This window comes from Gigantopelta aegis, chromosome 4 (genome assembly GCF_016097555.1).
Source record: "Gigantopelta aegis isolate Gae_Host chromosome 4, Gae_host_genome, whole genome shotgun sequence".
Taxonomy (NCBI): Eukaryota; Metazoa; Mollusca; class Gastropoda; order Neomphalida; family Peltospiridae; genus Gigantopelta; species Gigantopelta aegis.
Genome location: NC_054702.1, coordinates 64,229,893 through 64,252,216, shown reverse-complemented (window position 1 = coordinate 64,252,216; position 22,324 = coordinate 64,229,893). Strand labels below are relative to the sequence as shown.

The 22,324-nt window shown below is 34.8% G+C and overlaps 2 protein-coding genes across 3 annotated transcripts; one reads left to right on the top strand and one right to left on the bottom strand.

Annotated features, from left to right (window-relative positions):
• Nucleotides 1–613: 613 nt before the first annotated feature.
• Nucleotides 614–15,417, bottom strand: LOC121370924 (cyclin-dependent kinase 2-interacting protein-like). The gene is made up of 6 exons (XM_041496461.1): nucleotides 15,318–15,417; nucleotides 7,467–7,626; nucleotides 6,257–6,419; nucleotides 4,992–5,091; nucleotides 1,211–1,337; nucleotides 614–865 (listed from the first exon to the last, which is right to left on the bottom strand). Exons 2-6 carry the CDS (start codon nucleotides 7,525–7,527, stop codon nucleotides 666–668), a joined length of 651 nt encoding a protein of 216 aa, XP_041352395.1. The 5' UTR covers nucleotides 7,528–7,626; nucleotides 15,318–15,417; the 3' UTR covers nucleotides 614–665.
• Nucleotides 7,537–21,960, top strand: LOC121370923 (serine--tRNA ligase, mitochondrial-like). Of its 2 annotated transcripts, none has more exons than XM_041496459.1 (16): nucleotides 7,537–7,671; nucleotides 8,867–9,195; nucleotides 10,069–10,104; nucleotides 10,975–11,052; nucleotides 11,347–11,401; nucleotides 12,799–12,862; nucleotides 13,813–13,918; nucleotides 15,361–15,408; nucleotides 15,714–15,822; nucleotides 16,422–16,467; nucleotides 16,789–16,876; nucleotides 18,348–18,451; nucleotides 19,025–19,118; nucleotides 19,553–19,645; nucleotides 20,692–20,757; nucleotides 21,669–21,960. In XM_041496459.1, exons 2-16 carry the CDS (start codon nucleotides 8,902–8,904, stop codon nucleotides 21,789–21,791), a joined length of 1,404 nt encoding a protein of 467 aa, XP_041352393.1. In that variant the 5' UTR covers nucleotides 7,537–7,671; nucleotides 8,867–8,901; the 3' UTR covers nucleotides 21,792–21,960. The 2 variants fall into 2 exon arrangements, with proteins under 2 accessions (XP_041352393.1, XP_041352394.1); XM_041496460.1 differs by having other exon boundaries at nucleotides 7,573–7,675.
• Nucleotides 21,961–22,324: the final 364 nt, after the last annotated feature.

Genomic DNA, 22,324 nt, shown 5'->3' with positions numbered 1-22,324 from the left:
AAAAGATACCAAGTGATAAATGTTCGACATCCAACAGGTGCTCTATTGGTGTGATTAAACAAAATTTTCCTAGGTGGACCAATTACATTATTGCCTGTTATTGTGTTAAGTTTTGTTTTGTTTAACAACACCACTAGAGCAAATTGATTTATTAATCATTAGGTACTGGATGTCAAGCATTTGTTAATTTTGATTTATAGTCTTAGAGAGGAAACCTACGTTTCCATTAGTAGCAAGGGATCTTTTTTATGCACCATCCCATAGACAGGATAGCACATACCACAGCCTTTGATATACCAATCGTGTTGCACTGGTGGGAACAAGAAATGGCCCAGTGGGCCCACTAACAGGGATCGGTTCCAAACCAGCTATGCATCAGGTGGATGCTTTACCACTGGGCTACATCCCAACCCCGTTGTCATGTTAAACCACTACTTCATGACTGATGTATGTGAAGGCCTTTCCTGGCATGTGTCATTAAAATAATCACCTGCTGCCATCTGTCATGAGTAACCTTATTTTGGCAGCACATTTCCACTTGGTCTTGCCATCTAACAGAACATGATAAACTATGTACTCTGTACATTCTTTTGCCATCTACACATAACATTGATTTCTTGGGATGAGTTTTTTAATCTCAACTTATAAAATGTGACAGTTATAAATCATTTCTTATGGCCAGATTCAAGCAACATCATGTCTAAGATCGCTGTAGCATTTTCATCAATGTACGGTTGGTGCAGCCAGGCAGACGTATAAAACATGGTGGTTGTCCGGTCGTCTGCATGGGCAACATTTTCACACAGTTGCTTCTTCAGGTCAAGTTCTTTGGTGTACATAGCTACAAGTTGGTTTGAATTGGCCACTGTTAAAACAAAAAAAGGAAGAAACATGACAGTATTTCAAGGTGATCCTGTAAGTTTTAGCAAAATAAATATGAAATAAAAATATGTTATTAACATACTGTAGTCTGTCTCATCCTCCTACAAAAATGTCTTTTGTAAATAATTTCAGTTTTGTTTGACATAAGAAGAAACATAAAAGTGTTTGGAAATAACAAAAAACCCAACCTATTTTTGTGTCCCAATTTAGAAAACAATAGGCTGAGAAATAGGTTTCTTTTTTTTAATGAATTTGCACTTGGAGTGTATTCTCCCTTACTAAATGTTGGGGTACAACTCAATATTCGTCTTCTTTCTATTATACATACCAAAATCTTCAATAGTCCATGTGTGGAAGAGAACGTCACTTTTATCATCTTGTGTGAGGTGATCATTCAGCTTCTGAACACCAATCAGAACAGATCTCACTCGATCCAGTTTCTTCACAACCTTCTCCTGAAATTATGCATAAAGACAGAATGACGCGCACATTATCGTAAATGTGTAAACAGAAATTTAATATACACCAATCGTATTACGGTAAATCATCCAGGAAATATTAACGGAGTTGGGCTTTCTATGTTGAAATAAATAATAAAACTGATTGCACATCACAAAAATACTATATAATAATACGCAATAATTATGTCTCATCAGATGGTCATTTAATTGGTTGTTTTAAAGTGCTGTTCCAGATGTATGATGTATTCAGCTATATCAATCGAGATATTATTCAATATGATTAGAAAATTAAATTAAAAAATGTAAGAAAATTATATACCAGTATATTTTCCATTTAAAAATATTCCCCTGAAAAACAGAACCAGCTGAATTCGTTTCGGGAATTTCCGTAAGATTTGATCCGTGACGTCACGAAGGGAACTCCTTTCGATAGTCAGCGCCATTGTTCATTGCTTCTTTTGTGTTTATTATGGTTAAACGGCGTGTTGTTGGCGGCTGTAGCAATACAAAAGCCGATAAATTTAGTCTTCACGCATTTCCTAGTAATGTTGCTGTGAGAAATCTGTGTGTGAATTTGATTAAAACAACGTGAAAACACTGGACAGGAAGAAAATGCTGGAGACCGTTGTGACTACAGGCACTTTAGTTTCGATTCATTCGAACTGGCTTGTCGGCTTAAGCGAGATATGGGAATACCATGTGTTATGGCTTTTAAAAAAAGATGCCATACCAACAATTTTTCTGCGACACAAAACAAATGACAACAAGCCGACGCCATCCACACCGAAACGACCTTGGGTGCATATCGTCAATGTCCCAAATTGCGTTATGCTTTGAACTCCAGTCAGTTTGTTTTTTCATGCACGGTTCGTGCAATCATCGAGATTCGATTTGTTATCGTTTGCATCTCGTTCATTTGTGAGATTTTTCTTTACAGTTCGAGAACATTAAAACAATAAAGTACAAACAAGTAAGTATTTATAGCCTAGTCCATCCCATCCTACAAAAATGTAGGGTTATTTTTTTTAAAAAAAGAAAAGAAAAAAAAGAAGCTAATTTTGTATGCATCTTAGAAACAATCGGCTCAGAAATAAATGACTTGTAAATTCCATAGTATGAAAAAAGGCGTTCCCTGTAAAACAGACTACAAAAAAAATGTAAAGTTTGTTTTATTTAACGACGCCACTAGAGCACATTGATTTTTAATCTTATCATCGGCTATTGGACGTCAAACATATGGTCATTCTGACACTGTTTTTAGAGGAAACCCGCTGTCGCCACATAGGCTACTCTTCTTTACGACAGGCAGCAAGGGATCTTTTATTTGCGCTTCCCACAGGCAGGATAGCACAAACCATGGCCTTTGTTGAACCAGTTATGGATCACTGGTCGGTGCAAGTGGTTTTACACCTACCCATTGAGCCTTGCGGAGCACTCACTCAGGGTTTGGAGTCGGTATCTGGATTAAAAATCCCATGCCTCGACTGGGATCCGAACCCAGTACCTACCAGCCTGTAGACCGATGGCCTGCCACGACGCCACCGAGGCCGGTCAACAGACTACAAATACATTAAATTAATTTTACTATATCTTCCCACAGAAAAAAAACTTTTTTCATCCTATGGAATGTGCTATAAGTTATTTGTTTCTGAGCAGACTGTTTTTACAACTGCACACAAAAAAATAGTATTGTTTTGTTATTTCCAAAACACTTTTACTTTTTTTTTTACGTCAAACTAAACTGAAATTATTCACACAAAAAAACATCTTCATGGATGGATGGGACGGACTAAAAGTCGTTTTTTGTTTATTTCTTAAAATTAAAATAAGTTATTTATTTCTGAGCAGACTGTTTTCATAAATGCACACAAAAAATAGTATTGTTTTGTTATTTCCAAAACACTTTTACTTCTTTTTTTTTTACGTCAAACTAAACTGAAATTGTTCATTAAAAAACCCATCTTCATAGAGGGATGGGACGGACTAAAAGTCGTTTTTGTTTATTTCTTAAAATTACCGATATCGGGTCCACTTGACTCGTAGAATTCAAGAGTTATTTATCGTCTTTTCTACTACATCACAAGTATTAGAACATACAGTGTAGCAAAATAATTCGCACAAAAAGCTAAATAACAAAACAAGAATAAAAGTTGTAAATTAGTGGTAAGCTGTCTCCACGACCATTTTCATCGTCATCTGTCAGGCCGGTGGTTCGTCGGAAGATGTTCCAGGTTCAAACTGATACGGCATTACTACACTTCATCATCGAAAGAAGAATCGCATGATCAATGAGCTTGGCAGTCACTGTCAGTCCCACTTTCGCTTGCGCTGGAAGTCATCTCGTGGTAGGTTTCTGTGAAGCGCGTTCCCTTCGTGACATCATGGCTATTTACAGGCAAATGTTTTTACCGAGAATTTTACTCGGTCGGTCGTTTCCGGCAGTGTTTTACGGGGGTGATGTTTTAATACTTTTATGGGGCATTTTCGTAATTATTGAATTACATATCGGTGTAAAATATTATTGCAATGAATTAAGAAAGCATTTAATTGTGGAATTTGAAATTTTAATGTATGGTCTGGCACAGCACTTTAAGTATATGAACATGAACCAAACCAGACTCATTTGGCTCTGATACTGTTATGATATGCATGCAGTTGTTTTTATTTTTCATACACAGGCTGTCCAACGATCCTACTTTTCCTACTTTTTTGTCTTTGTCCTATTTTTCTCAGTTTTTCTTCAAAATAGCTGGTTTTTCCTACTTTTTTGTTTCAAAATGCTGCAAATTGCTGTTACATAAGTGTACATAATGCTTGTGTCAACAGTTATGGGAATTTTTTGTTATGTGGGGTTTTTTTTTGCAACAAGATAATAGGCCTATCTCATAATCTGCGGCACCATATAATCTCAACATATTAAATTTACACCCAAATAGTCAATGTGAGATGAGATTTTATTTCCGTCTATTTCTATTTAAAATATAGTTTCTCTCCATCTTTCTTTCCGTCTGTCCATCTGTCTGTCCCATGTATAGTTTTCCGTTGGAGTTTTTTCTCAATAGCTTACCTTGAAATATTTCAAATAACTATACATCATGACCAATACATAAGATTCACGTGATTTTGGATAGAACAGAAAATATAGGTACAAACTGAGCAGTGTGTGCACCACAAACAAATTTAAAAGTGTTTTCTCAGTTAATACCACTTTTTGGATTTAACACATTCGTTTTCCCAGTATGAGCATGATTAATGTTGCTACATACTGTTTCAGTCCTACTTTTTCCTTCTATTTTCCTACTTTTGTCCTATTTTTTATATATTTTCATTCCTACTTTTGTCCTAAGGGTGCCCTGGACAGCCTGCATAAACAGAAATTTCACACTCTGATCCACATTCCCTATAGATCCTTACAAGCACTCTTGCACTTAAATGCCTATTTAAGCTGCAACATTTTAAATATAGTCCAAAGACATTGGCCATTATTCCCAACACGTGATTTGAATGTACTCTGTTATTATTAATAACTTGGGATGGAGAAAAATCAAATCAGAAAATGGGTCCACTGCAGTGGTTCGATCCTATGACATAAGGCACCTCAGGTGAGCATTCTACTGCTGACAGAGCTAGTTCCCACCCCGTACTCACCAAAGACTGGTATATATTGAGGAGTTTCTCACACAGTGGCTCCAAACTTGATGGCATGGAAGGTACGGGATTTTCTGCATCTTCTGAATCTCTGTTGAAGCTTTAAAATAAATATTATTGTCAGTGATAGAAATAAGCAGAATTTGTTTGCTAGTCCACCGGACAAATACATCTAGAAATCTACATGTCAGCCAATATTTTCACTTGTTTGTCATATTCAAGTACTAAGATGATGTTTGCGATTGCTCAAAATGAAACTGCACTGAAAATGTTTACTTATTCATTGGACAACCACTGGCACATTTTGCTTAAATGAATATTTTCACTTGTTGGGACAAAGTGCTTATAATACATGTACACATGTGTACGTCTACAGGTATGTATATATTTCATATTTGTGTATTGTTGCTCAAGATATTTTCATATAAACTTAAATTCAAAATAAGTTTAAATTGTGCTTCATGTAGATACATTCTGTTTTGCAACCACTCGCCGATTTATTTTTCACACTGTAATGTCATTAACATACATTTATTCATTCATTCATTCACATCTGTTAACAAGTAACATTATATATAATGCTACTCCAAAACTCCCTGGTGTTTCAAAATGTAATATTTGCCATAGCATAAGATGATGTGGTACTGTTATACTTAAAATCTGTACACATGGGAATTCATTTTGACATTAAAAGCATGTTCTAAATATAATGCTAAAGGCAAAATTGTACCGGGGTTGAATTCTGTTTCTGTTTTTTAAATACATTTTATGGGGAAGCATGATCCAACCTGCCCCCACCCCCCAAATGGTTTTTAATGGTTTGCAGTGTAGACCCCTCTTCACTATTCCCTGCATACATGCCTGGCCAGCAAGGTTGAACATACCAGAATCATATTATTCCCACAGAGCCCATTAAGTTATTCAAACGAAAAATGTATGTTTTGTTTAATGATGCTCTAGCACATATGTACATGTCCAACCAGTGCACGGCTGGTATATCAAAGGCTGTGGTATGTGCTATCCTGTCTGTCGGATGGTGAATATAAAAGATCCATTGCTAAGTACTATTGAAAAATGTAGCGGGTTTCCACTCTAAAACTATATGTCAAAATTACCAAATGTTTGACATCCAATAGCCAATGATTACTACATCAATGTGCTCTAGTGGTGTCGTTAAACAAACCAATTTTTTTGTTTTATACGTACATGTACAGTTTTACTGATCTTATACTCTACATTGTAACCAACACAATTTTGATACATACACACTTTCTAGTTTAATGTTGGCTATTTCCTTTATGATTACCAGCCCATCCATGTGATGTTTATTCCATTTTATAACCAGATTATGAATGTCGGCAACACCATCTTTCACTTTACGTAGACTTCCTGTCAGGTTACCCTGATGAGCTCCATCACTCCGAGTACCTAAAATATGGATAAAGTCACAATTTAGTGAAACGCTAAAGACTTTCCTAATAATTATATCCCACTTCATTCATCCTTGTGCAAGTTTTAAAAAACAAATGTTTTAAGATTTTGCCAGAATCGTAAACATTATGAAGTCTTAATTTAAATATTTTGGGATTCCATCTTATGCTTCTGACCCAAAATCTTGGATTTTCAGAAGCACAGAATCCTGCTAAATTTGCAACTAGATTAGTGCCATGGGTGAGACTAGTCTTGATGGCAGCAGAGAAGAGGTTGTGTATTATAAAAGAAAGAAAAAGGTGTTTTATTTAACATAGCACTCAACATATTTTATATGGCATTGAACACTTGGACACATGGTTAATGATCACAAAGATAATGTGTGAGGAAACTTGCTGCTAGATATTCTTTACTATTAATTAATTAATTAGCAGCAACATATCTTTCATATTCACTATGAATCCCACAGACAGGATAGTACATACCATGCATGATGGCCTTTGTTACACGAGTTATGGAGCACTGGCTGGAATGAGAAATGGCTCAATGGGCCCCTAAAATGGGATCAGCTTAGACTGACAACACATCAGGCAAGTGCTTTACCACTGGGCTACATCCCACTAAATGCTAAGTGGGTGAAGGTAAATACACAGAAACTTATGAAGGAAGTTGAAAAAGTGATCAGAAGGCTCGAACTTAATGACACGCCTTGACGAAGGTACTTTTCTGACAATATTTAACATTTCGTCATTTGCACATTTAAAAGATGTCTACATATAACAAGATAGCTTTTCAGTCAGGTTTATTTGTTGCAAATGTCACTTTTAAAAAAATTACCATAGTCAGGCTCAAAATTGCCGTCGGTGGACTTTTTCACCCATGGCAATTCTTTTAAAAATTGCCGTGGGAGACAAATTCTTAAGTTCGAGCCCTGGGATCAGAATCTATGGAAAGTGACAAACAAAACTGAAACTGATTAAAATTATAAAAGCAAAGTAAAGATTATGTACATCTCAAAATTGTATGTAAATTATTCCATTTCACCTGGCGATTTTGCAGGAGAAAACTGCTGAACCTCAGCTACTTTTTTACTTGGTGTGCTCATGTCATTCTGAGTAACTAGAGTTGCTTCCCTTTTCTGTCATGGCCGCGTCCATGCCGTTGTCATTGTCGAAAACTGCTGTTTGATTTTTGGAGTTTTTTGCTGTCGTAGAAACAGTAATTAACGTTTGTAAAGCTTGATACAATTGTAGGTATTTATAATACAATTTTATTTATTATATCTTGCAAATGTCATATCCTGATTATGAAACATCCTCCATCCCATCGTAAATTTTAATTCTGTGGGGTGTTTTGGGTTGGGGGGGTCATCTTTTTAAATTATAATTTTCTATATCCTGATTATCTATTTCCATTTAGTGAAATCATCCAGCACCAACTAATGTAACGAGAACATTATTGAAAGGGGGTGCAGTCGTGTTTCTTCCAGTAGTGTGTGTATTAGAGGTTACTATGAATCGTATGATTATCAGAACTATGTGAAATATTTGTTATTGGCAAACTTGAAGATTATCAATATAAAGGTATTTAACATAAAATATACAGTAAGATTATTGTGATCAGTAATCTCTGCCTACTGGACCGGCCTCGGTGGCGTAGTGGTTAGGCCATCGGTCTACAGGCTGGTAGGTACTGGGTTCGGATCCCAGTCGAGGCATGGGATTTTTAATCCAGATACCAACTCCAAACCCTGAGTGAGTGCTCCGCAAGGCTCAATGGGTAGGTGTAAACCACTTGCACCGACCAGTGATCCATAACTGGTTCAACAAAGGCCATGGTTTGTGCTATCTTGCCTGTGAGAAGCGCAAATAAACGATCCCTTGCTACTAATCAGAAAGAGTAGCCCATGTAGTGGCGACAGCGGGTTTCCTCTCAAAATCTGTGTGGTACTTAACCATATGTCTGACGCCATATAACCATAAATAAAATGTGTTGAGTGCGTCGTTAAATAAGACATTTCTTTCTTTCTTTCTCTGCCTACTGAGTGGTAGGCAGCAATTTTGTGTTTTTTTTCATAGGGTTATCTCTGGTGAGAGGGTGATCATAACCATCCAATCGTCAGTCTAGCTCTAGAGTGGCACAGTACTCGTGCTAGTTTTTGCATTATATTCCTTTAATTCCTTTCCATTTATTGTATTTGTGATATTGAACCAAATCACACCATTAATATATTAATGCATGTGCATATAAATAATTGCTGTTTGAAGAATATGTTTTGTTTTTATTTTAAATTTAATTAATTAGCCACAGTTTGTTTTCCTATAAATTAAAAAAAACAAAACCTTTGCATTAAGGTACTGTATTTGTTCAGTAAAAAAAAAAATCCGTTTTTTTTTCTTCAGTTTTATATATACATTTCACAGATGATCAATGTTACATTTTAGCATGAAAGGAGAGGGAAACAGCTCTTGGGGACACCATGGCAATCAAACAGTTGTTACAGTTGGTAGGATCTAGAGCTCTGAGGATGCAGTTACTCTTGATATCCAGTTCCTCCTTCAAGCCTACACATGCACTGCCCTGTTCCAGCTGCCACCATAGACGGATACACACTACTAAGTCACAGTTGACCTGTGACCCTCAAGAATGGAGTAACCAGTTTCATCTTGAACCTCCGGAACTTGATTTTCAATATTTGTGTGATGAGTCTAAAGCTGCATCAATTAAGCAGAATATTCTGAACAGGAAAGGGATTGGTGACCTTGACAAAGTGGTTAGTATTACATGTAGGACCAAGTTTATGAAGCCTGTTTTTCTTGAATGCATGTGTTTAAGCATTGTAAATGTATGTAGTTACATGCATGTAAGACATAAACAGGCTTTGTAAATTTGACCCTTAATGTCTATGCACTAGTTGTGTATTATTGTTTTTTCCATTTAGTAATTTGGAATTTAAAATACCACAATTTACATAATGCATATATACATTTTATACATAGCTGGGCAATATACCATATATATCATTCGGTATCGGTATCATGTCAAGACCTATTTACTGTATCGAACAAACCTCAAAATACCTAAATTTTAGTATTACAAAATATTCTCGCCATTAAGTAAAACACTATAAAAATATATCTGATGACATTACTTTAACACAAACTGACTGAGAAGAAGAGCACGTGAACACAATATTCCCAATTAAAATTGAAGGAAATTTAACACAGAAAATCCAGCATGTAAATTTTTTACATGAGAACCATAGTGATATTGGATAGGAACATTATGCAAGCATGCATTTAGAGCCAGGTATACCCCAACAAAAGCACCACTCTATATTAGTATTGGTATTTTTTAATAAAAATGTTTTATTAATGCCGAATACCTGACCGATACCGAGGTAAATCACCCCCTAAATACTGATACCAAACCTGAAATGTTAATACCGTCCAGCTCTAATTTTGCAACAAACTGTGAAAAACTTGGGTGTTAATTCTATAGTAATTCTAGCATCACTGATACAAAAGCATGTACTTTTTTCTGTTGTCTAGATTTTGTTTCTTTGTTTATATACATTGAAATGATACTAATCTCAATTGTAAGTATCATAATAATAGTTCTAATTATCTTTTCCTTATTTTTGCAGCATCAGCTTTGGAGGGATTACCATAAAGAAACCAATGTAAGTAAATTTTATCTCTGATCACTCATAGAGAAAGTAAAGTTTGTTTTATTTAATGATGCCACTAGAGCACATTGATTTTTTATCTTATCATCGGCTATTGGACGTCAAACATATGGTCATTCTGACACTGTTTTTTTAGAGGGCCACTTTAACGGGCAAATACATTTATGAAAATCTGAAAACTCAATTATCTAGACCGTCTCAGTAAGTTAACTACTTGCATGTAAATAATTTTATGGACCTATTAAATTGTTAACCATACATGTTTTACTAAGTAATGTACATATGTAATTGTTGTTATTGTTTTTGTACCTGCTCCTTGTGAGTGTTTTGAACAATAAATTGAATTGAAAAAATTATATTGAATATGTATTTGAATGATTAATAAAACATTGATAGCAACATTTGGTATAAAAAAGAGAGAAGTAACCAGTTGTGACCACATGGTTACTTTTATTATTCATTAGTAGCAATGTGTTTTTTATATACACTCTATCACAGGCATGAAATCATGAATCATGTTTTTTTTACTGACAGCGATGAATCCTATGATCCATCGTACTTCAGGACTTTGTCATTAAGCTGCATCCTGCTTCATATAATGAGCATAGATAGATATGAATAACAAAACGGTATTCCATTATCAAAACTGTATCTCTACACATGGCAAAGTTGAAAGGATGTTTTAGGCAATGCTATTATTGCCTCCTAAGAGATCTTTAACACAATGTTGCATTCTTCCTTACACTGTCTGTTGGTGGACCACCACTCCCAAGACTAGCTTAGAAAACCCAAACTTGCAATGGAATATGTTTATTCTTGTATATTTTATTCTTGTATTTAATTGATACCTATGTATATTTTCAGGATGTTTACAAAAATATTCGCTGGCAAGAGTTACTGAAGGCTGCTAGTGAAATCCCAAACTCTACTCATCCACAGTCTGTGAGTAAAGAATACCCTGAAATCATTCTTACTCAGTTGGTTTACAAAAATAATCTGCATTATAGTTGTAGCTTTCCTGTCAAATAAAAATGTAGTTTAATGTTAGCATTTAACAATACCCTTGTTTTATATGATAATTGTTATGAGAGAGAAAACAACTGGTATATGGGTGAAAGGGTTATAAGTTTTGAATGTAGTTATAAATAGTTTTGCACTTCAGTACATTATATTTGAATGAATTTGGTATACCAAATTAACTGAATTCCAGTAACCTTCAGTTTTTTTCCTTTTCAGCCTATGGGAGAGGAATCAAATGCAAACCTTGTGGAGATTGTTGGAGATAGAAAAGGTATTCCAAACATGATTTTGTTGACATTCAGACATTGTAAGACAAAACACATCCAAACATGATTTTGGTGACATTCAGACATTGTAAGACAAAACACATCCAAACATGATTTTGGTGACATTCAGACATTGTAAGACAAAACATGATTTTGGTGACAATCAGACAGTATAAGACAAAACACATCCAAACATGATTTTGGTGACATTCAGACATTGTAAGACAAAACACATCCAAACATGATTTTGGTGACATTCAGACATTGAAAGACAAAACACATCCAAACATGATTTTGGTGATATTCAGACATTGTAAGACAAAACATATCCAAACATGATTTTGGTGATATTCAGACATTTTAAGACAAAACACATCCAAACATGGTTTTGGTAACAATCAGACATTGTAAGACAAAACACATCCAAACATGATTTTTAAAGTTGCAGACCCTAGTTTCACCCCGTGAAAATAGACACTAAGTTTTGGTTAATCTACAAACCTGTAACACATTTGGATAAAGTTACAATAGAGTGAAACAAGAGTCTGTGACATTGAAACAGAAATAGCCGTAGAAAATAAACTTGAGCTTGTCTCCCAAAACCATTACTTCTCAGAAGGACGTTTTTTAAAAACATGAAAATATGAAAAATGCATTTCGTGGTATTTGAAATAGCAGCATGACCAGAAACGTTTCAGATGTACGGAAATGGATAATCTAAACAATGAAATGTAAGTAATGTCTGATTTCAATTATCAAACAGTGCTCTAATAGTAAAAAGAAATATGCCATAGTATTTAAAACTTAGGATCTGTCACTTTAAAGTTCACACAAAAATAATAAGGACAGTATATATATATGTTTAGTTTTTGGGATTCAGTTCGATATTTCAGAGTACAGTACATGTACTGTCTTGAAGTGGAGACAACTACAGAAGTTATTTTTTTATTATCCTTTAAATTGTACATAACAGTACCGGGTATATTCTCCTGAAGAACTGAAATGCTCTGTACTGTCTTTATTATTGTCTGCAGTTGGATGAGTACTCAATACAATCCTTACATCTTTCTTTTGGAATGCTTTTTAAAAAAAATCTCTTTCTGAATATTTTATCATTTATTTATTAGTCCAACCGGAGAGGATTATAGGTTTCATCGCCATTCTGTCTGTCTGTCTCTCCATTCCACATTTAGTTTTCCGGATCTTTTTTTTACAATGCCTCGAGATACTGAGTTGAAAATTTCTTTATAGCTTTATCATGTAGTTACCTATCAACTTTGACTTTTATAGCGATTTGCCCATTTTTATTAGAGTTATGTATGACCCTTGAACGTATCTTGTTGTGTCTGGTAAGGGACAAGAATGCATGTTTAATTTGACAAATGGTTTTATTTCTCAACAGAATTCCAGTTTAAGCCTAAAACTGTTGTTCAACTTGGAGAAGATCTTGACCTGTTAAGAACTGAGTGAGTTGAACTATTGTGATAATTTCTGTACCAATATTTTTTCCTCTTTGTATGTGCATAGACAATTTATTAGGTTTCAACAAAGAGACTAAACAAGTTGTATTTCAGTTTTTATTATACAAACCGGCCTCGGTGGCGTCGTGGTTAGGCCATCAGTCTACAGACTGGTAGATACTGGGTTTAGATCCCAGTCGAGGCATGGGATTTTTAATCCAGATACCGACTTCAAACCCTGAGTGAGTGCTCCGCAAGGCTCAATGGGTAGGTGTAAACCACTTGCACCGACCAGTGATCCATAACTGGTTCAACAAAGGCCATGGTTTGTGCTATCCTGCCTGTGGGAAGTGCAAATAAAAGATCCCTTGCTGCCTGTCGTAAAAGAGTAGCCTATGTGGTGACAGCGGGTTTCCTCTAAAAACAGTGTCAGAATGACCATATGTTTGACGTTCAATAGCCAATGATAAGATAAAAAATCAATGTGCTCTAGTGGCGTCGTTAAATAAAATAAACTTTACTTTTTTTATACAACTTTCAGTCAGGGTCTGTATTTTGAGGGTTGTTTTGGGTCTTTTTTTAGGGAAGGGGTTGATCAAACATCATCAATTTATTGTCAAGTCAGTTGTTTGCTTTGAAAACCATATACCTTGAGTGTATTCTATCTATTTGGTAATACAGTTTTTGTGATTGTATTGAATGAATGGGTACCTAGACAGATAGAGGGAAGTAAACATTGGCTTTTAAGGGATTTAAGAGGATAAACAATCATATTTAAAGAAAAAAGATTCTGGAGCACACTGTAGAATAACTGTATTTTCATTAAATTAATTTCAATAGGTATGCAGCATAAATGTAATGTTTATTTATATCTATCTTTGTATGTACTGTTACAATAACTTTGTGAGGATAATGATAGGAATGTTAATATTGATTTCTTTCGATTTCTATTTCAGTAATGTTTCACTGACAACAGGTCACAGGACGTATTACTTGAAACGTGATTTGGCCAAAATGGAGCAGGCCCTTGTCCGATTTACTTTGGATAATCTCATTAGAAAGGTTCAATATTCACAGTTCATTCTTGTTGAAACACCATCAACAATGTTTTAATTCTTATTTACATAAACATATATTCAGTCAAACCTGTGTTAAGGTAGGAACGAAATGTTTTTATTTAATGACGCACTCAACACATTTGGTTAAGGACCATACAGATATTGTGAGAGGAAACCCGCTGTCGCCACTTCATGGACTACACTTTTTTGATTAGCAGCAAGCGATCTTTTATATGCACCATCCCACAGACAGGGTAGTACATAACATAGCCTTTGATATACCAGTCGTGGTGCACTGGCTGGAACGAGAAATAGACCAATGGGCCCACTGACGGGGTTCAATCCCAGATCGACCACGTATCGAGCGGGCGCTTTACCACTGGGCCACGCTATGTTAAGGAGTCATCTAAGAAAGTACTAAAAAGTGACCTCTATAAGACAAATGGATGCTTAGTGCAGATAACATAAATACTCTATTGTATAATATATGTTACATGCAATGTCAGATGATTATTAAGAATACTAATGTCTTCTTAAAAATTACCACACGAGAGTTATTAGCTGGGCAAAACTTTAATTGAGACATTTTTCTCAGCTGTTATCTCATAGCAGTTTTATTATACATGATCAGTTAAGTGCTCAACTAGGTTGCTTGCGACTGACAATGACATCACTCTGACACAGTTTTTAAATTGTGTGTTTTCATTGGTCACAGTGGGATTTTTTCCCACATGATGCCAAACATATTTTCCTCACTACCAGGTAAAGTTAAAAGTCAGCAAAATAGCCCACATACAAACTACCAACTCTTGACAGAGACAGCACCACAACCGGACTCCAAATCTAAAGCATGATCAACAATAGCTTGAACCAACTGAGCAAAAAGTCTCTAATAATGTTTTGCTCATCTGATAGCTCTCGTATGTGGTGGGCCAGGTTTGATTGTAAATCATTTCTTATTACTGGTTAAACAATATTTATTTTCGCAAATCAAATACAGTGGTTTGGGATTGGCCAACAGGCTGATGCCTATATTAAGGCCTCTCCCAACATTTATAACACACACATTTGATAAATCAAGATGGTGGAAGCAAATTAATAAGATTATTTCCACTATGGTTCAAGATGGTTAGACCGAAAGATAAAAAAGTAATTATGGAGATCAGGAAGAAAGAATGTTGTGATACAAAATACTTTTAAAATCCACAGGTTTTAGAAAATAGTTTATTTTGGTTTTGGAGTTGTTGTTTTTTTTATCCATTTACCTGTGCTGTAAAATTTCCTGTAACATAAAATATTTCTAGTATAGGCTTGCATTAAGATTGCATTAAGATTTTGTGATCATTAAAGAACATTATTTTTAAAAGAATCCAAACACTTGTTGTAGATATTTATATACTCACTCAGATAATAATGTCTCTAATAGTCTCTCTATATTTTTTCCAGGGCTTTCAGCTGGTTTCTGTGCCTGATATGATCCATCCTAAAATCATTGTAAGTGACTACATATGAATTATAAAATCATTTTAAAACACTCTACTCCAGCATTATGGATGAGTATTGATGGTAATGAAATACATAATCTAGATAGAATATTTTTATTTATTATATTTAGACTAAAAGCATCTATTGTAGTTGGAGAGACAAGGACTGGAAGGTGGAGGTGGACAGTAATAGTCATCTGCTGGTACACAAAGAAAAAAAATGGAATTTAATGGAGAAAAAAATAAAGGGACCAAATGGAATCAAAATGCTAATAGTTAACCAGTCTCCGTAATGTGGATATCATTTATTTACAGGAGTCGTGTGGATTCAATACGACAGGGGAGAGAACTCAAGTGTATCGACTGGATCCAGATAACCATGGTGATGTGTGCTTGGCAGGGACATCAGAGATGCCTCTTGCAGGTATAAACAAGTTACATTTTCTTAACTCAACTATATTATAATACAGATATTACATATTACAGTTTTCTTTACAATACAGGGTACTAATATGTAATAGTGAAGTAATTGGTGGCCTTATTTCAGTTACACATCTTTGCATTTAAGTTATCTGGGGCCAATTTCACAAAACATCGTAAGTTTACATCTGCGACTAGCAGTTATACCAGGCATGCGTTTACATATGTTTGGCATCTATTTCACACAGAAAACTACATCATTACGGGAGATGGAGCATTTTAATGACCAAAGAAAATGAAATGTGTGGACTTAAAACTATATTTGTTGTACTATAATAGTAATAAGAATTGTTTTTTAGTCATAGATTTACGTTTATGTGCAAAACTAGGCTTATGATGTTTTGTGAAATTGGGCCCTGGTCTTTATGGGACAGTGTTTAAGCAATCAAACTCTTAAAAGTTAAGATCCACTAAAAATAAAATCAAGTGTTTTCATCATGTTTTTTGGTCAAGTATAGTTGCTATTCATCCACTTTTAAAAATTACTATTCAGGTGTGTTACATGTGTTGTCTACATTTATAAGGTGTTATCTATATTTACAGGTTATTTTGTTAATGAATTATTGAAGACCGAACAGCTGCCAGTAAGGTAAACAAAATGTCTTTACAGATGGGGGTTTTTTTTCTTCAGAAATTGTCCACAAATATAAGAAAAATCTTTGTTTTAAAATCTAGTTTATTGTACCTTAACCCACCATTTTAGCAGCGGATTGGTTAGGATACATTTAACTTTTGTACTGTTATGCAGGAAACATTTTTTTTTAAATCAACACTGAAATTTTTATTAAGGAATGACATTTGGTATTTTGTTAATGCTCCTAGCTTTCTCACAAAACGATTAATGAACATTGCAGAGTTTGAATAAAGAGTACAGACTACTGTTTTGATTACTGTGTATTTTCACCTGTAGACTTACGGCTGTTAGCCGTTGTTATAGAGCAGAAACCTCGGAACTACAGGAAGAAAAGGGAATCTACAGAGTTCATCAGTTTACAAAGGTAAACCCAGCTATATGAGATCCAAGACAGAAAAATCCCCTACCGGTCCAACTGGGGGGGAACTATAGGTTTTGTCTCTGTTTTTCTGTCCATTTGTCTTTCTTTCTTTCTGTTTTTTCTGTCTGTTTGTGTCTGTCCATTTATCCCACATATAGTATCTGGATTTTGTTTTCACAATGCTTCACAATACTAAGCACAAATATTGTAAAGATATAGTTACAGATCAAATTTGACTTACCCATTTTTGATAAAGTTATGCACAATTTGTTTTCTTGACTTTTTTCATTGCAATGCCTCAAGATATTGGGCTGAAATGTTTTATATAGCTTTATTATGTGCTGTTACAAATCATGGTTAGAATTATAGGGCGTTTTACCTCCTTTTTTTTACTGAGTTATGGTTCTTGAATTTAAGAGATATGAAAATTTGTTGGGCTTGGTATTGCTTTAGCTGTACTATAAAAATGCTTGTTGAATAAAATATAAATTTGGTGATTTAGTGAGTATTGGGTTTTTGAAGCGGTTCATAAAGGATTCGTCACAAGTGTTTTCTAATATGGAAAATATCAACCGAGTCTACGTTAATCAGTATTTGTTGAGGCTCTGCCAAGACAAATATCGATTAACTAGACAAGGTTAATATTTTACATATTAAAAACACGAGTAGCGAATTCTGTCTATCCTATAACACTTCTAAAATAACATTTTCATTCAATATTTATAGAGAATAATACATGAGTGGCCGTTAGATACCATTTATTTCACAAGTTGTTTTAAAATGTTTCTAACGAGTGAAAGCGAGTTTGATACATTTTTAAAAAACGAGTTGTGAGATAAATTGCCATTGCACTTATAGCTGATTTAGGTGTCACAGACATATGAATGTCAGGTTAACTATACGTCACAGTCTAAACTATTTCCATCATGTAGTTTTTCATTGGTTGGTGACCTGGTTATCACCTAGGAGCAGCCAGTTGTATGTCTTGAAATTGTTAACACACGTACATGTGTTAACAACCATGTGTAACCAAAAATAACGCATGGTGTTTTCACCGACGGGTGTGTAAGAAAGTAAATTACAGTACTAAAGTTACCTCCATCAGTAATATGACGTCATCACGATTAGCACAAATTAGTTTGACGTCATGCATTTCAACTAAATCTTATGAAAACGTTACACTCATGTATACAGGTCTTGTTGGTTTATAAACAAATGACCCATTCATAGCAACTAGAGACCGTGCAGATTAGTGTACCATTATTAACTGGGTTAATATACTAAATTATCACATGGGTTTATGACATGGATGTCGTGGGTAAGTTATAGCACAAAGTATAATGTGAATTTCTTCTTTTGTAATTATTACACCAAGGTTGCACTAGACAATATTAAAATTAGAAGAAATAGTAAAGGTATTTAATGATAAACTTATAATACCCTAGGATAAAATGTCTTCTTATTTCTGTTTCAGGTGGAAATGTTTGCAGTAACTAACAGCTTGCAGAGTGGTGAGATGCTAAAAGAACTACTTTCCATTGAGAAGGAGCTTTTCACAAAACTGGGTTTACACTTCAGGTTGGTTTCAGACATCTGTCAGAAATGTTTGCTTTCCTCATCATGGTGCAGGAGTGGCAACATTCTCATGGGTTTCATTACTTTACATGAAATTGTGTTGTAGTTTTCACAAATATAATTATATTACTATGAAAATATTTCTAGATTAATTAACACTGTTACTAGTTTAGGCTTTCTAGAGATAGTGGCTGTAGTTTTAGTGACAAAATTGGTGACCATTTTAATTAACTTCATGTGCAAGGATTAGTTTGACACACTGGTCACCAGTTGTATCCCCAGTATTGGATTTCACAATTATCAGGTGTGGGAATTCTCCTCGGATCAGCTGTTTTCCTCTCATGGAACATTGCGTTTCCTCGCATTTTAGTCATCCTTTCCTCCAAAATGTGTCGGATAGAACAGATTTTAACCTAGGATTTCAAGAATTTACGGGACCCCACTAGATTTCCTCTTTTTTACATTTCACAAATTTCCACCCCTGAATTATGAATTGACAATATAATACACAAAAGGCATTATAACCATATATTTTTGTCAATACAGCAAACATCATGTAATTTTCCTGGATTTCAGAATACTGGATATGCCTACAGAAGAACTGGGTGCCCCTGCATATAAAAAGTTTGATATTGAAGCTTGGATGCCAGCAAAAGAATTCTGGGGAGAGGTAATTTCTTCAGTTGCAAAAATTAAAATACCGGGGATTTGTTCTGAAAATTACTGTTACACATAAGATAGAGCTTAAAATGAACTTGTTCTGAAACATGAATGGCAAAATCTTTAAACAACTAAATATAATACCAGTTTCATTAAATATGTACAAAACTGTTTACTGCATTAACACTGTATTTTGTAATGAGTTGTAGAACTAGTAAATAACACCTGCTGAAAGTTAAAAGTTTGTTTTGTTCAAGGTCACCGCTAGAGGACACTAGTTTATTAATCGGCTATTGGATATCAAATATTTCATAATTGTACCATATGAATTTTATTATTTGTACAGAACTATTTTGTAAATGTGCAGCCTAAATTTCTTCTTTCTTTTTTTTATTATTATGTGACAGTTTTTATCATTGAATCTTGGGTTTTGTGTGTTGCTAGATTTCCAGTTGCTCCAACTGTACTGATTTCCAGAGTCGAAGACTCCATATAAAACATGGAAGGAATGTAACAGACTCCACACATGTTCATACAGTAAGCATATCTGGTGTCTATAATGTTCAAGGATGGGTCAAAATAGAGGACAGGGTTGGATATCCAGGGTTAACTCTGGCACTCGCCAAATTCGCCAATTGCAAATTTCAGAAACAATTGGCGAATTGTATTTTAATTTGGCGAAATAATTTTATGTAATAATTGATATTTTGACACAAAATAACTGGGTTTTTGCACGTTTTTAAGTTTAAGAGATAATTTGGCGAAATAATTTTATGTAATAATTGATATTTTGACACAAAATAACTGGGTTTTGCAAGTTTTTAAGTTTAACAGATAATGTGGCGAAATAATTTTATGTAATAATTGATATTTTGATACAAAATAACTGGGTTTTTGCAAGTTTTTAAGTTTAATAGATAATTTGGCGAAATTTTCTGCTGACCCAGAGCTAGCCCTGTTATCCCAATGTGGCAACTAATTTTTTTAACAAACATTTCAGATTTTGTCTTAAAACTGTTAAGTATATAATTATGTTAAATGGCCCTTTGTCAGGATCAGGTGATCTCTATATCTCCCTAGAAAGGTATATGCACCTTTGTTGATCAATGTATGTATTTATTCATTCATTTCAATTTATTTTCATGCTTATATCCAATTAAGGTTCAAGCACGCTGTCCTGGGCACACATCTCGGCTATTTGGGTTGTCTGTCCAGGAAAGTGGGTTAGATGTTAGTTGTTAGTGGTTACTGAGAAAGAAGAGGGTGTAGTGGCCTTACACCTACCTACCCAGTGTTCCCTTAAGAACTCGCTCTGGGTTGGAGCCGGTACCAGGCTGCGAACCTTGTACCTACCAGCCTGTAGTCCGATGGCTTAACCACGATGCCACCGAGGCCGGTTATGTATTTATGATGCCATGTTTACACGACTGTATGTTGTTGAGTGATCTATCATCAAATTAGGTTACTGCAGTCTACATTTGATACCTCTAACAAACATGTTTCCCAAAACAATTTATCTGTATAATTTTAATAAAAATGTAAAAAAAAACACCCAAAAAACTATTGTTTTTTTTTTACAACAGGTGAATGGTACAGCTTGTGCAGTGCCAAGGATGATAATGGCAATTCTTGAAAATAACCAACAGCAGGTGAAAACATTGTATTACCTCATATTAACATCAATGATAAAGGGATATAGAGAATATTACATGACCTGACATGAGATATACATTTATCTTTAACATGTAGAGTTTAGACAGAGTTACAGATCAAGTCGGACTTTCTTGGCGATTTCCTCAAAAACAATTTTCACAGATTTATGGCTTTTGAACTTAGTAGATACAAAAATGTGTTGGGCCCGGTAGGGGACATGTATTGGTTTAGCAGCACCCTAAGAATGCTTGTTATTGGCTTGGTGAACTTATTGGGGGTTTTCCTTCTAACTAGATTCAGGGCTGTACCCTCCGGGGTGGGGTGGGTGGGAGGGAGAATCTCACTTTTTTGTTTTGTTTTTTTACTCCAGAAAATAGCATACACATCTCAGTGTTTAATTTTTATAGTGTTTCATTTGTTTATAAAAAGTAGTGCGCATCCCCCCCCAACCACCACCCCACCCCAGGATTTTGATCAGGGTACGGTCCTGAGATTTGTATTAAAGGTCGTCATATGGGCTGTCCTGTTTGTTGGAAAGTGAATGTTCCTGTTCAGTTGGAGTGACAGGAGTGGCTTTCTTCTCTTATTAGCTAGGAAATGTCATAATAATCATTTTAGACACCAACTAGCCATAGATTAAAAATGTGACAAAGTATCATTAAAACATTCATTTTCTTTCCTACCATCTTATGCCTAGATTTATGAGTCTTCTTCTTTCAGTCGCACCTCCTAATGGAGTACAGAATGGAAAACAAATACCCAGGATTTCCGTAAACAACAAATGTATTAATATCTGCCAATGGGTTTGTCTGAGCTTTATATCACAGAATGTTAGTTTAGTGGATTTCAGTTAACTTAGATAAGTTAATATTTAATTTTGTTTATATCTGTATTTATCTGTTTGCAGGATGGCACCATCCTCATTCCAGAAGCATTACATCCATATATGAACTGCTCAGTGCTACGACGACCAGAACATCCACATACGATGAAATTTATCAAGAGCAAAAAATTAAAAACAAAAAAATGAATTTCTGGTGTGCTTTTTCTCTGTTTTCTACATTTCACAAAACATTTGCACTGATCTTGGAAGATCAGCTTAACCAAGCCTTTCGGTTCACTGTTATACTCATCAGGAAAAAATAGTTCTATTACATCATTTGTGTTAATATTTGCAGCATATTAAAGGTAGTCTCAAAGAACTCTTAATTTTGGATATTAATTAAAATATTCAATAAAGTTGTGTTTTTTTCACTACATTCAGTCATCAGAACTTATAAATGAGTATTCCGAGCATTGATATTAACAATTTTTCCTGACAGCCCACTCTTGAACAAGTCCTTGAAAAAACATATTATAATTTCTGTGGCTTACGGTAGCTGCATTATGTGTTACAATGAAGATTGTCAGTCTCAGAAATAGTCATTGGGGTACAGATCCGGGGACTAGGATGAGGAAGAATATATTTTAACGGTTCTGGATGAAAAATGCTGTAATGGCTGAAGTTGCATACATCTGTTCGTGGTGCTAGAATGATTAATAGTTCATGAATGGAATCACATG